General features: G+C 40.8%; 1 protein-coding gene across 1 annotated transcript in view; it reads right to left on the bottom strand.

Moving 5' to 3' along the window:
* The window catches only part of DYM (dymeclin), a 211,303-nt gene that overhangs the window by 127,758 nt on the left and 69,954 nt on the right, over positions 1-13,591 (bottom strand). The window contains exon 9 of the mRNA XM_085322185.1: positions 445-627. Coding sequence (XP_085178311.1) covers positions 445-627 — 183 coding nt within the window. The remainder of the gene's footprint in view (positions 1-444; positions 628-13,591) is intronic.

Genomic DNA, 13,591 nt, shown 5'->3' with positions numbered 1-13,591 from the left:
TCACATTTCCAATACAAGGAGGTACACACCAGTTACCTTGACTCAGCTGATGTGACAATTCAATTGCTTATCTTAACTCTAACTTGGTGCCTGTTAACTACAATTTCCTCAAGTCCGAGCAAGTTCCAGGGGACCTCTGCAGATTTCTGAATAACACACTTACTGCCATACTTCCCATTTTCATTTGTATCTTATGAAATTATGAAGCTTTCAAAAGTTTATCAATTCAGATGGAAGCATCTCATTCTCCCTCTGCCCCTTCAAGTAAGCTCCAGCAGCTGAGAAGCTCCACCACAAAATTCCCAGAATGAAATATTATTACCACCCCTCTCATGGCCTTACTGAAGAGAAAACAAGTTTTGGAAAGAAAATATCTAATCAGTCACAAAAATACAATGCCTCATTTTCGTCAGTTCATGCTTAAAAGCAAGAACAGACACAAACCTTGTGTGTTCTTGAAAGACATAATAGCTTGTCTGTAGGGGTTCGGTGTATCTGGAGCGTCAGTCAGGTTGGCCAAGACGAGCAGAAGCAGCAGGCTCTGATTAGCTAGAGGGGAGCACTGTTCCAGCTGCGGTGTTGGTTTGCTCCCCACTCCCCCTAATGTGAAGACTGTCCACAGGCCAGCTAGAGGGAAAAAAAATTACCTTAGAAAACATTAAACATGTTCACATTTTAAAGAACAAAGCTCCATCAGAGATAAAGATGCTGTCTCAGGGAAAAACAGCTCAAACCTGCACAACGAGATGACAAGCCTTGATTTCACAAAATGGAAATTTCAGGAGTAACACAGTAGTGAGCACAGACAGATGGGAACTGAGAGACTATTGAAAATTCAATAAAATTAATAAGAACATATGAAAAGGAACTAAGAAGAGAGATGAAACACCACACATATTTGAAGGGGAGATGTTTCAACCCCCCAAAACAGATGACAAACCAGTCAAAGGCTTCAGGAAGAGACCCTGATAATGCTAAGACAGGAAAAAGAGCTTGCACATTGCCTTTTTAATAAAACAAACTTGGTCTGTCTTGCACCTTTTTTCTTACATATTCTAATTTTAATAACTTCATTATATTTTAGACAGAGTACAGTAACAAATGCTAATACTGCTTAAATTCGAACATCCAGATTTAGAGTCCTGTAGAGAACATCATTGCCCATTATTTGTGGGTAGACATCTTAACACCAAACAATAAACTTATTGGGGAAAAATACCCAGGATTAACAGCAATTAAAATTCAAGCTTTATCCTATTATTAAGGCCAGCCTTTTGTTTTTACATTCATACAAAAGATGAAGTAACTTGAAGCAGCACAATACTTCAGTTGAGAGTACTTACACTGCTCTGAAACTCCATGGTTACAGATTGCATATACRATATAAAGGTATGGAAGTACAAATTGCTTACAATAGCTTGAAGTTAAAAATATAATTAAAAAGAAATAAAAGCTTGAGTACACAAATCACTAGTGATACTGCCAGAAGCTGGTCAGTCTGATTGATTCCTCTTGGAAAAGTGACAGTTTTTGTTTTCTCACAACTGCCTCTAAAATACTCATATAGCAAAACACAAAAACTGCATTAATTTTATATCCTAGAAAGGTAAAACACCACAAATAGCTAATTATTCCACTCTAACTCCTAGTTATTTGCTCACTAACTACATTAAGATTGCATGCTAGAATACATCTTTACCTTATATACGGTGTATATATACACCTTATATTTACCTTATATACGACGTATATACAGCTCCTGAAGACTGCTTGCTAAAACTGTAATTATCCTCTTTAAACTGTGATGTTTGGGTCCAATATGCAAGCTGAGTGATTTTCAAATTTTATACATACAGCATTAAAAAACTAACTCCAATACTATAACACTGCATTTGAAGTTCCTGTTTCTAATTACAGCCCCGTTAGCGAAGCAAGCTGACCAGCTCCGTGCCCTGTTACAGAGTGACAGGGGGACGGGATGGGACGGGGAGGRGGCAGCGGTGGAGGACGTGAAGGTTCTCCTCAGTCCTCTCCAGCAGACCCATAAATCCTCCTTTCCTTGCCACCACTCACGATGCTGTATTACACTGGGGGAAAGATGAAGAGAAGAACCAGAACCGAAGCAGATTCAGGATTACTGTGGAGAAAGCATAAGAGGAGAAAGACTAAAACCTACCCCCATGGCKGTGGGTGGGACACAGCAACTTCAGTGTCACCGGGGCTCTACCTTTACCCGGCTCTTGCTGCATGCCCAGATTTTGAGGCCGCCCTTCCCAGTCTCCTAGGCCATACTCACCCTCAAAGACTTTGTACCTAATACGTTTCTGAGTAAATCCTGGAATTTTATGGCAGAGATTGACTCTTTCACCAAGAGCTTTTATAGATCAGCAAGGTTTAAAACTATACGGAGTACAGATAAGAAAATCTCAATGTTACGAGGCCCCTAAAATTCTTGTACTCTCGGCCCTACCAAACTTCAAGCCAGCCAAACAGTATTTTCCTTCAAACATAATTATATAGTTAGATTTTGTAACAAACTAACAGTTCCTTCCTGGATGCAGTGGCAAGGTAATTATTGCCATGTCAAAGGCAAGGGAAACATTGGCCTTCAGGCCAATCCGACAGGAAATACAAATTGCAAAAGCTTTCCTAAAGCTTTCTGTGTCTCTGGGAAGCAGTAAGGAYGAGCTGCAACTCCCAAACAGCAGCGGCCCTCTCCGTTCTGGTGTTTCAGATGCTACTAAGTTTTTTTGCTGAAGTACTTGCTACGGCCTCAACAACCCAACAAGATCAGCCCTTTGGGGGGTTTTTACAGCTCCTGAAATCCCAGCAGAGTTGTTTCAATTCCTGCCTTTACAGATCACCGAGAATCGCAACCACACAAATTGAAGCGACATTTCCATATGGTTTCTACTGTAATAAATTTAAAGCTCTTTTAAACAGCAAGGTACCTTTGCTGCAGTGCAGATTTGGAGGTCTTTTTTATAAGAGGGCTGCAAATAGTGCTTGTAGCCATGAAAACAAACACAGGATTTTAATCTAGTCTGACAGCCTGTGGAACAACGCTTAATGAGTGAAATTAAAATTATGACACAATCACCAAAAAAAGGACTTTCTTTCACTAGTCTACTATTTAATACAAACAGAATCCTACAGCAATCTCAAACTAATTGTCTTATCTCCRTTATGCACTAACAAGAAGATACGAAGGAGGTTCATGCCTGTGCCTATCTGGGGAACAGTTCAAATACACTTATTTATACTTTCACGTGATTAAACAGCTTGATTTCAAAAAACCTTAAAACTGAAAGACAGGTAGAACAGAGGCTGCTTTAAAAATTTACTYAGTATAAAGCATTTCTGTTTATAGCCAGTCTACCATCTAGCACTGCATATTCCATAATTTTAAAAGTTAGCATATCAGTGAACTCTCAGTGCTACTGAATTTGTGTGATATTTATTAAACTAATTGTAATTCAAGTATCTTACTCGCTTTCCAACCYTTAGTGGACATGCCTGTAAGATAAGCCATCCGAGCCCTCTTCCAGGAAGAGCCATCAATTAACACCAGTTTCCTCCGTGTTACTTATTTCAAGGTACCTTACTGGGAAAAGGATTTTTTTTTCTTTTTCTATTGTTGCAAAAATGCAATCATATTCCAACATCTACCAGGAYGGTTCAGATTCATAAGTAAACTTCACGAAGTCTTCCTTGAACTGTTGATCCTTCATAAAGTTTTAGCACACACACTATGTTTGAATTAATGCTGGCACAACCTTTTTGCAGGTGCTCATTTCTCTAATCGCTGGAGCCTGATAACACAGCAGATCCATTTCTCTTTCCCAACACACACACACACACACACACACACACACACACACACACCCCAAATCCTAATCATGTATCATTATCATCCTGGCACCGAGTTTTATTGGTTTGGAAATTATTTTGCTCAGTGCCAACTTTGAGCCATAAAGACTTCTCTAGTGTGATCCCAGGAGTAGCCTTGCATGCTCCAGATTAATGTGGCAGTCCCAGGCTACTTTTGAGATTGAAAATAAAGAAAGAAGAATTTTGGTAGAAGTGAAGTTTCTAAAAAAAATCTTGATCTCTTACTGTCATTTTACCATTTCAAATAGCAACACTAACGGAAAGAACAAGAAACGTAAGTAAACAAGGCTTAGGCTTGTAAGTAGACAAGGCTTAGGCTTGAGTAGTAAGTTAAAAAAAATACATACATACATATACATACATATATATATATATATATATGTAAAGAAATCAGTCAGACAAAAATCCCCAAAATAGTAAACAAACAGAATAAAACTGTATTTCAGCCTATATTTCTACTCTAATCAAGTTCTAGCTCCATACTGTGTTTTCCCAATTTAGAAAGCTTTGAGCATACCAAAGACCATTTAATGTCCTAAACATATTTAAGATAGTAGCAAACATAGATTATGAATAACTAAAGCAAAAGTCATTCTTCACAGTATTTAGCTGATACTATCATGGGGTTCTTCCAGCAAAGACAGCAAATAACATTTTTCAAAAACATGGTTAGTATTTTATTTTTCTTATGTCCAAGCAACATCTCTGGGAAGTTGAAGGGGTCTTTTTGAATTTGTTTAATGCTTGCTGTATGTGTCACATTTCTTAAGTCAGTTCAATGGCTCTCACATTGTGGTCTGATGAACACTTTCTGGTGGCCCATGGAGAGCTGGCAGTTCACGTTGTGCTGGCTCTTGGCCTTGTTTCCAGTTGCTACATTGTGTTAGAAGAAAGCTAAAAATACATAAATACTTTCCCACTTTACTTTTCCATGTAAGCAATTTCTCGAGTTGCCGCAGGCATGATATGTGATAATGAACGGGAGAAGAAAAAGCGGTCCATGGAATCACAAATGAAATGGGCGAGGCAGGATCAGCAAGGCAACTCCTGTATCAAGATGCTGCTCTCAATCGTTCAAGTCAAAGTCATTTTATACTTCATAAGCACTTCCTTAAGCTTCTTGGGTCTTTATTTAAGAAGCTTAAAACCGTTACTTGGAGGAGCAGCAGGTACATTGGCTTAAACGACTAAAAGAACAGCCACAACATTAAATTTAGAAAAGGTCCATTGCAAGTTTTTGAAAGATTCAGAAAGAGACCAGCAAAGCTGAAATATTGGAAATATGGAATAATTTTTTTAAGGTTAATGAATTTGTATGTTAAGTATTTCAACCTCCCACTATATCAGACTCACAACAGGTGTTAACACATACTACAGCGATGAATTCCACCATCGAAATACAGTAACTAATGGTAATGCAATAAAAGTTCAGATTGAAAAGAGGTATCTATTTGCAGGGTAGATATTTAGGTAGGGTAGTTATAGTATATATGGCTTAAAGCCATTATTTACTTTTTTACATTATTTACTTACTGTTACTATATTGCAATATAACTTTTTTCTGACATCAACTGACACAAGTTTTTGTAAATAATGGATTTTTGACACAACAATACAAACGACAGTAGCAAAAGTTTTGTGTTTTCAGCAGTATTTTTCATGCTCTCCACTGTCTGGCATTAGACTAACAGAATTAACCAAAGTGCGCTTGCAACATAGAAGGAAAGACATTTTAAAACTAACTATGAATGAATAGTTCTAGGCGACACACAGTCTGGCAAAATAAATTCACATTTCAAATACTGGTAGACTAGCTTATTTTCAAGCCATTAGCAGACTACAACAAGAATTCACATGTGGGAGATGCTTACTTTYAAAAAAGCGCGTGCAGCACAGCAAGCACTTTGAGACAACAGCCAAGCTGGAGGCCGCTGTTATTKTTTGGGGTCCAGGAACTGCGGAAGCGTGCAGTCACAGCAAACATATGCTCGGTCAAAATAGCACTATCATAGAATMATAGAATCAGTGATGTTGGAAGGGACCTCTGGAGATCATCTAGTCCAACCTCCCTGCTCAGCAGGGGCACCTACAGCGTAGTAGACAGGGTTGCATCCAGGAGGGCCTTGAAGATCTCCAGACAAGGAGACTCCACCACCTCTCTGGGSAACCTGTGCCARTGCTCCGACAYKCTCACAGGGAAGAAATTCCCCCGCACGCTCAGGCAGAACTTCCTGTGCTTCAAGTTCTGCCCATTGCCTCTTGTCCTGTCACACGAGACAACTGAAAAGAGTTTGTCCCCATCCCCTTGACACCCTCCCTTCAGAGACTTGTACACATTGATCAGATCYCCCTTCAGCCTACCCTTCCCCAGGCTGAAGAGGCCCAGCTCTCGCAGCCGTTCCTCATAGGGCAGGTGCTCCAGACCTCGGATCATCTTTGTAGCCCTAAACTGGACTCTCTCCAGTAGCTCCATGTCTCTCTTGGACTGGGGAGCCCAGAACTGGACACAGSACTCAAGATGAGGCCTCCCCAGGGCTGAGTAGCGGGGCAGGATCACCTCCCTTAACCTACTGGCAACACTCTTCCTAATGCACCCMAGGAKMCCATTGGCCTTCTTGGCCACAAGGGCACATTGCTGGCTCACAGTCAACTTGTCATCCACCAGCACTCYCAGGYCYTTCTCTGYAGAGCTGCTCTCYAGMAGGTCAGCCCCCAGCTTGTACTGGTGCMTAGGGTTATTTTTCCCTAGGTGCAGGACTCTGCTCTTGCCCTTGTTGAACCTCAGGAGGTTCCTCTCYGCCCACCTCTCCAGCCTGTCCAGGTCTCTCTGAATGGCWGCACAGCCCTYWGGTGTRTCAGCCACTCCTCCCAGATCGGTGTCATCAGCAAACTTGCTGAGGAGGCACTCTGTCCCCTCATCCCAGGCGTTGATGAAGAAGTTGAACAGGATAGGACCCAGTCCTGAGCCCTGGGGGACGCCACTAGCCACAGGCCTCCAACTAGACTCCACGCCACTGATGACCCTCTGAGCTCTGCCTTTCAGCCAGTTCTCAAGCCACCTCACTGTCCACTCGTCTAACCCACACTTCCTGAGCTTCTCTAGGAGGATGTTACRGGAGACAGTGTCAAAAGCCTTGCTGAAGTCAAGGTAGACAACATCTAGGCTTACAAACCTGTTAAACTACCCCTTAGTCCTAGGTCCCAAGTGCCTGTGCAAGATCAGTCACATGCCTTCCCACTTTTTAAATAGGAAAATTCTCATGGCTTATATTGCAAGCGGCATGAAAATCCTAAACACTTCAAAAAAGTGTACTGCAATGAAAAGATTAAAAATGCAATGTCTTTTTAAAAGATACATTCTATAAAAGACATGCTTTTTAAAAAACAAGTTATTCCCTTCTCATGAAATCAGTATAACAGAACCACTAAGAATGGCTCATTCAAACACAAAATTGATGACAGAGCTTGTGGGTTATTTGTTAGAGGTTTTTCCACACCTAATAGAGAAATTCTGAAGGAGACAAGTATCTCTTCCTACTTGCCAAGGAAAGCAGAAGGTCCCACTATCTTGTTTAAGCCAACAAGCTCCGAAAGGCCAACTGTGCCACTTGCCACACTCCTGATCACAGTGGTCCGGAAAAGCTCAGGTTTTCAGTGCATGTTTACATTTGGGTGTTGCTTTTTTTCTTTTCCTTTTTTTTTTTTTTTTTTTAATGCTCCCTCTCTCCATCAGTCGCTGAAGCCAGCGAATTTAACCTAACTGTACCGACGACTTGCCAGAGAATCTTGCATAACTGCCTTTTGCAATCTGCAAACAAATGAGATTGAAAGCGGCATTACCAAGAAATACAAATGGGTCAGAGGGGGCCGAGGCCGTGATGTCATTAACACATTCTGGAAGCAGTTTTTCAGGAAATGAATCATGGAAGCAAATGAAATGCAAAGGCATATTAGGTAACTGTGTTCATCCCCTACCCAGGCAAAAGTGTTCCCTCCAGTACATTTTGTTATTCTATCCAGCCTAATTTTAAGGGACTAGTAATGGAGCTTGGACCACATCCTTTGGGAAAAGTGTTCCATAATCTAATAAACCTCAATGTTAAGATTTTTTTCCTAATATTCAGCCTAAATTTTTACTTTGTTCAATTGCATCCATTTATTCCTATAAGTGGTTCTCTCTATGTAACAACCATAAAATATTTCTTCCCCAGTTCGGTGTTTACACCCTTTAAATAAAAGGTGTAGTCATCGGTCTCCTTTGTTGCCCAGCCAAATCATACAGACAGATTTTTCTTTCATTTCTTTAAAAGTCTTTTCCACTTTGCTTCCTGCAATTAATCCCAATGCTTTGTGCGACCTCTCAAACACCACTGCAGTGAAAAAAAAAAGTTACAAATACGAAACTCTATAGCTAAAACAAACATCCATCTTCCTCATTTACCAAAAAATAGCATTTACTTCATTTCATCTATTTATCCTCTTTTTTTTTGTCACTGGATCTCAGGAGGTCCCTTATCGTGACACCTCAAACAAGATCAGCTTTATGATGACATAAACTCTACCTCTGCCATTACGTTACCTAAGTCCTTTTTGGAGTTGAACTGCAAGCTAAAGAGAAGGCTACCTTCTCCCTGGCACTTGAAGCTCCAYTACAGGGGTGTATTCCCATCAAAGCTTTTGACACTATGGCTATATCAGGCCTTAAAATGCTGATTTCATCTCAAAAATTCTAAGGAAACATTTATAAACTAAGTCAACATTTTAAAATTGTCCTAGCAAAGTTGTGTATGTAACACATTAACGTTTTCAGATGTGCTGCTCTTCTCTTATCAACACCCTGAAGCAGGAGATAGCTTTGTTAGCTGGAAACACCTGGATACGCTTTTGGTATCTGGATCATGAATCTGAGTAGTGGACATACATGAGGATGGAGACACAGAAGAATTAAGTTAAGAAAATTACACACCAAATTCCTGAAAAAGCCACAAAGTTGCCAAATAAAGCTGGAAATAATGCTAATAAACCATTAATTCCTTTCAACCAATATATCCAAAAGAACTACAGAAGGAGAAAGACTTGAATGAGAATAAAATCTTCACACACTTTTGTTAGCTCCACTGAACTAGGAGTTTAACTTCTTTCAAGTCCTATTTGCTTTTCAGCCGTGACAGCATGAAGTGCTCACAGCAGAGAGCCGGGACGTCACAGCCGCCACTTACAGCACTGCCGACTCGCTCGGCCCCTTGGCTGCAACCACCTATTTTGACCCCTCTGGACACAAGCTGTGATTTCTGGGATGGAACAGGATTTCTGCTACGCAACTGAAGACCATCTGGTGTAAAAAAGAGCCGTGAATGTGACCTCAATTTAAAAAAAAAAAAAAGTTTTACTGGATTATATAAGAACACCATACCACATCATTGTGACTATTTGAAAGCTGGGAAATTAAACCCAAGTTAGAAAAGGAGAGGAAGAGCAAAGAGAGGCAAACGTCTGAGAAATGTGGGAAACTGCAACCTACTCGGGGTTGGATTCAGCTGTACAGCAACTGTCTGACTCAATCAGCCATCAGCCACGGAACAGCAAACTTCAAGCCAACGAGAAAGCCACACTGTGAGAAATTAAAAAAAAAAAAAATTTTTTCTTTTTTAAATGGAAACTTCTCTGGCTTTTGCCCAGTGTACTACCCTGGTATGATATTGTTGCAGTGGTTTGGACAGAGAGGGGGGAGAGTACTGTGAAAGTATGTAATTGCACTGACAAATCGGTAACATTTTTTTGTCAACATAATCTGACAAAATTGGGCACAGAAACTAACACGGAAATATGCTCAAAAGTAACTCTGGCAAAACAAGAGTGACATTTGTTTGCAGCATTGGTTTTGACAACAAAATGATCGTGTTAGTCCACTGAAGAAGAATAGTGCCAGGACCAAACTTATGCCTCAGAGAAACCAGACTAAGAGGGTGGAAAAGACAGAAGTTTAGTAGAAAGGAAAAACTATTTTTTCTGAGCATATTCTCAAAGGATGAATGAGGCTGGAAAGGACGTCGGAAGGTCCTAAGCCCACCTGCCTGCTCCAAGCAGGGGCAGCTATGGGGTCGCACCAGCTTGCTCAGAGCTTTTCCCAGTTGGGTCCCTGGGCAACTGCTCCACTGCCAGACTGTCCTCATGGCCCCTACACATAAAYACATAATTAGGTAAGATATTTCCGTAAGATTTAGAATTTCTTTTCAAACAGATTCTGCATTTATAAAATAGCAAAAGTTTCTCTCTTCCAATCTTRCACATGCATTTAGAAAAGAATTAAATTTTTGGAAAGAAAAATTGGACATAGTCACACTTGTATTTATTATACTACRTAAGAGTTAAGATTGATTAATGATCAACTTAGTGTGATCGATCAAGGTTAATTTATGATATCGGCACAGCTAAAAGCAGCTTGAATATTTTGACAAAGACAGTAATCAAATTGAAGTGTGATTTTCCCTATGAAAAAAACAGTGATCACAGTTACACTATCAACAACACCTACGCAGCCATGTCAAAAGTAGACAGAAAAGCAACATATTAGGAGCAATCAATGTTGTATGTTTGGAAATGACATAACATTAAGGCAACATTTTGAATTTAACACAAGTCCAGAAAATGAAAAGTGAAAAGTCTTCCAAGGGTCTGGTGTCCAAAAGTGCTCCATACACCAGATACGGCTATTTTCAGAGGGACTCTCCCCTTTACACCCTGCAGGGGAGATGAGATTTTCAAGCACTGAGCTTGACAGAACATAGAGCACACGCCATAGGAACAACTGGAGCCGCTGACTGTCAGACATTTCTGGAAGTCTGACTGCTATTTATTGCAGAGTTGCAGCCAAAAGTATTAAAATAGCTCCTAGCATATTGCAGAATAGTCTGGATTTATCCTGATAACCTTGTCCTCAAATTATTTTTGGTATAATGTGCACTCACAGAATTGCAAGTATTTGATAGCACACATTTACTCACGCCTTGATTAACCTCCCTTGCGGAGACCGAAGGGACACCTTTTAAAGGTCACTTAACAGACAGGTTTGATTGATTCTAGGACAGCACTGCCAGCATGAATCCACATGCTCCACAACAAAAAAGCCAAATATTACATTTATGGTTTTAAATTCTGTTTTCTTTTACATACACTATATATACACATATGTAAAATAATGTATGTAAATTAATTATATTATTTTTATGTTAAATATGTTTTATAATGTAAAAAAGCWGAACTATGAATTATTTCTATTTAGAAATACACACTTGTAACATATGCAATTTTTTAAAGGATGAATTTTGGAGAAGTATGTCTACGAACAGAAGTTATAACTGAATTCACTGATAATTCAGGATTTCTGAAAAATGGAAAAGGCAGGAGCTGCCATTGACTCCACTAAGTGTAAAGTACTATTGTTAACCATTAGCCCTAAGAAATGTTACTGAAACGAGCAGCAAGGACTGAATTTTACRCTTCCCATTTTGCTCCCACTGCAACGCTCACCTGTTCCTACCATGACCCAAAAGATACATAGGAGCAGCTCCTACRGTAAGCAAAAGAAACATTCACAATTTTAGGAAATTGCAAAAGTTAAGGCTACCCATGATGTACTTTAATTCCACTCTCTTGTTTATGCATACAATACAAATACTTAATCACGGACATCTTTGTTTTTTTATGTCCTAGACTATCCTACCATGCGTGCAAGCACTCAAATTTTCCTTTTTACTGTCAATCTTATTCACACATGTCATATTTCCTGGATACCAGTATTATTTATAAATAGTGCTAATCATAGTACCGGATGCTAATTACTGCTTTTGAAGCCGTACCATCAGAAGAACTTCATCCCTATGTACAGGAGAAAGGGAGGAGGAGAAATTCAGACTGCTATTGATAAAGCAACCTGTAATTTTGCTAGACAGATTAAGGCACCTAACAACTGATTTCTCTAGAGAAGTTAGGGTTTTACATCACTTTGCAAGTTCAGTGCACTGCTCCTATTGACTTGCTATAATTGCAGGCACACGTTCAAAATGGACCACAGCTTCCCAAGTGAGTCACTAGGAAATGGGGAGCGTACGGTGAGCAGCTCTGGGCAAAGTTTCCGTTTAAACCGACTTGCCTAGCACCTAGCGTCCTAAAAAATGCATAGGAGAGACAAGGGAGAACACAGTTTTGCATCTCGGGGCCTAAAATGAGATTGTTTCTATCTTCCTGTTGCTGTACTTCACTGACTGTATGAAGACATGCACAGGAGGAGGCAAAACCATATGATTATGATAGAACAAGGTGAGGTAAGAGGTGAATTCACTGGGTGAACCGCAGCTGGACTGATCAGCAGACCTGCTAGACCTGGCTCCAGATGGATGCATGCACCACCTTCTCCTCCACAGCCTTCAGGCCAGCATGTAAAAGCAACTACACAAGACTCCACATATCACGAGTACAGTTAGCAAGCTCAGTCCTGAACAGTTTGGGAGCGCTCCAGCTGCCACACAGCAGCTCATCCTTATTTCTAAACAGGTTTGCTCCAAGCTCCTGGGACCTGCCACCTCTCCCCAACGCACGCACGCTGCATGCATACAGTTTTTCAAATCCACCCCAGCCTGTCCCTATTTTCACTCTACAACGTAACATTTTGTAATGCAATTAAGTAACTTCCTCCTCCATAGGACCTGCAGGACCGAGGAGAGTCTCCTAGCGYTAATCCTGCTGCTTCAACCTGGCATTGGCCACCAACTGGCTGAAGCAAGGGCAGGGCAAGTCCCACTGAGCCCCCGCGGCCGGGAAGGTGCTCGCAGGACTCATTAGGGGCTCAGCCTCCGAAGCGGTGCTGGCACGTTGCTCCGTGCAATATGCTTTGTGAAAGTTCGGTTTTGCTGTCGGTTTTTCTGCTTAACATATGCAAAGGGCAAATTGCCGAACCTTGCAACGTAGCCAGATTTAGTAAACTTTAATGGCGATTGCRAATGGCACATCCTTGCCCACAGTTTCAGTCCCTGGTCCCCCCCCACCCCGCCAAATCTCGAGAGCTTGTTCCAAGGCATGAAGGCTCTAAAACTCCCTAGTAAAACAGATGTAAGAATTCAGCTTTGGTAAAATAACATTTTTCCCTAACCTCAATCTCAGAAACAGAAGGCCTGTTTTTAATTAAAGCAGTTAAAAAAAAGACAAAAAAAGAAGAAAAAAAAAGGAAAGAAAATCAGCCCAAGGAAGATACTCAGCATGAAAAGTTTCATCAGAACTAAAATTGGATTTCACTGCAGAAAGGGCTATGTAGCCTTACCAACGTGCGTCAAAACCAGCTCCAACCATACCAAACCTGTATTAAAAGAGTATTTTTAATAAGAAACCTTCTCTTGAGAAAAACAGCAGCTCTGGAGACTGCAGTCCTATCCMTAGGACAAGTGTACCAAAGACAAACCACGGCAACATTTTGCAYGATCTCGACCAGCAGAGAACGCCCCTTAAACTGAAAGAATTTGCTCTCCCTGCTCCCTCCGAAAGGCAGCACATAAATTACTGGCGACGGCGATGAGCTGTTTTATGTTAGCACCTGCCCTTTGGCTTGCTTCTCTGAACCCGTATCAACTCCAGACGTAGCGGCCAGCAACAAGGTTTTGGTCACCAGACACCGTGGCGGGACTCAGCCCAGCGAAACGGAGCTGCG

Source organism: Rhea americana, unplaced genomic scaffold (assembly GCF_003343005.1).
Source record: "Rhea americana isolate MKP2758 unplaced genomic scaffold, rheAme1 scaffold_75, whole genome shotgun sequence".
Classification (NCBI taxonomy): domain Eukaryota; kingdom Metazoa; phylum Chordata; class Aves; order Rheiformes; family Rheidae; genus Rhea; species Rhea americana.
Note: the sequence above shows the minus strand (reverse complement) of the source record. Positions and strands in the feature narration are given on the sequence as shown.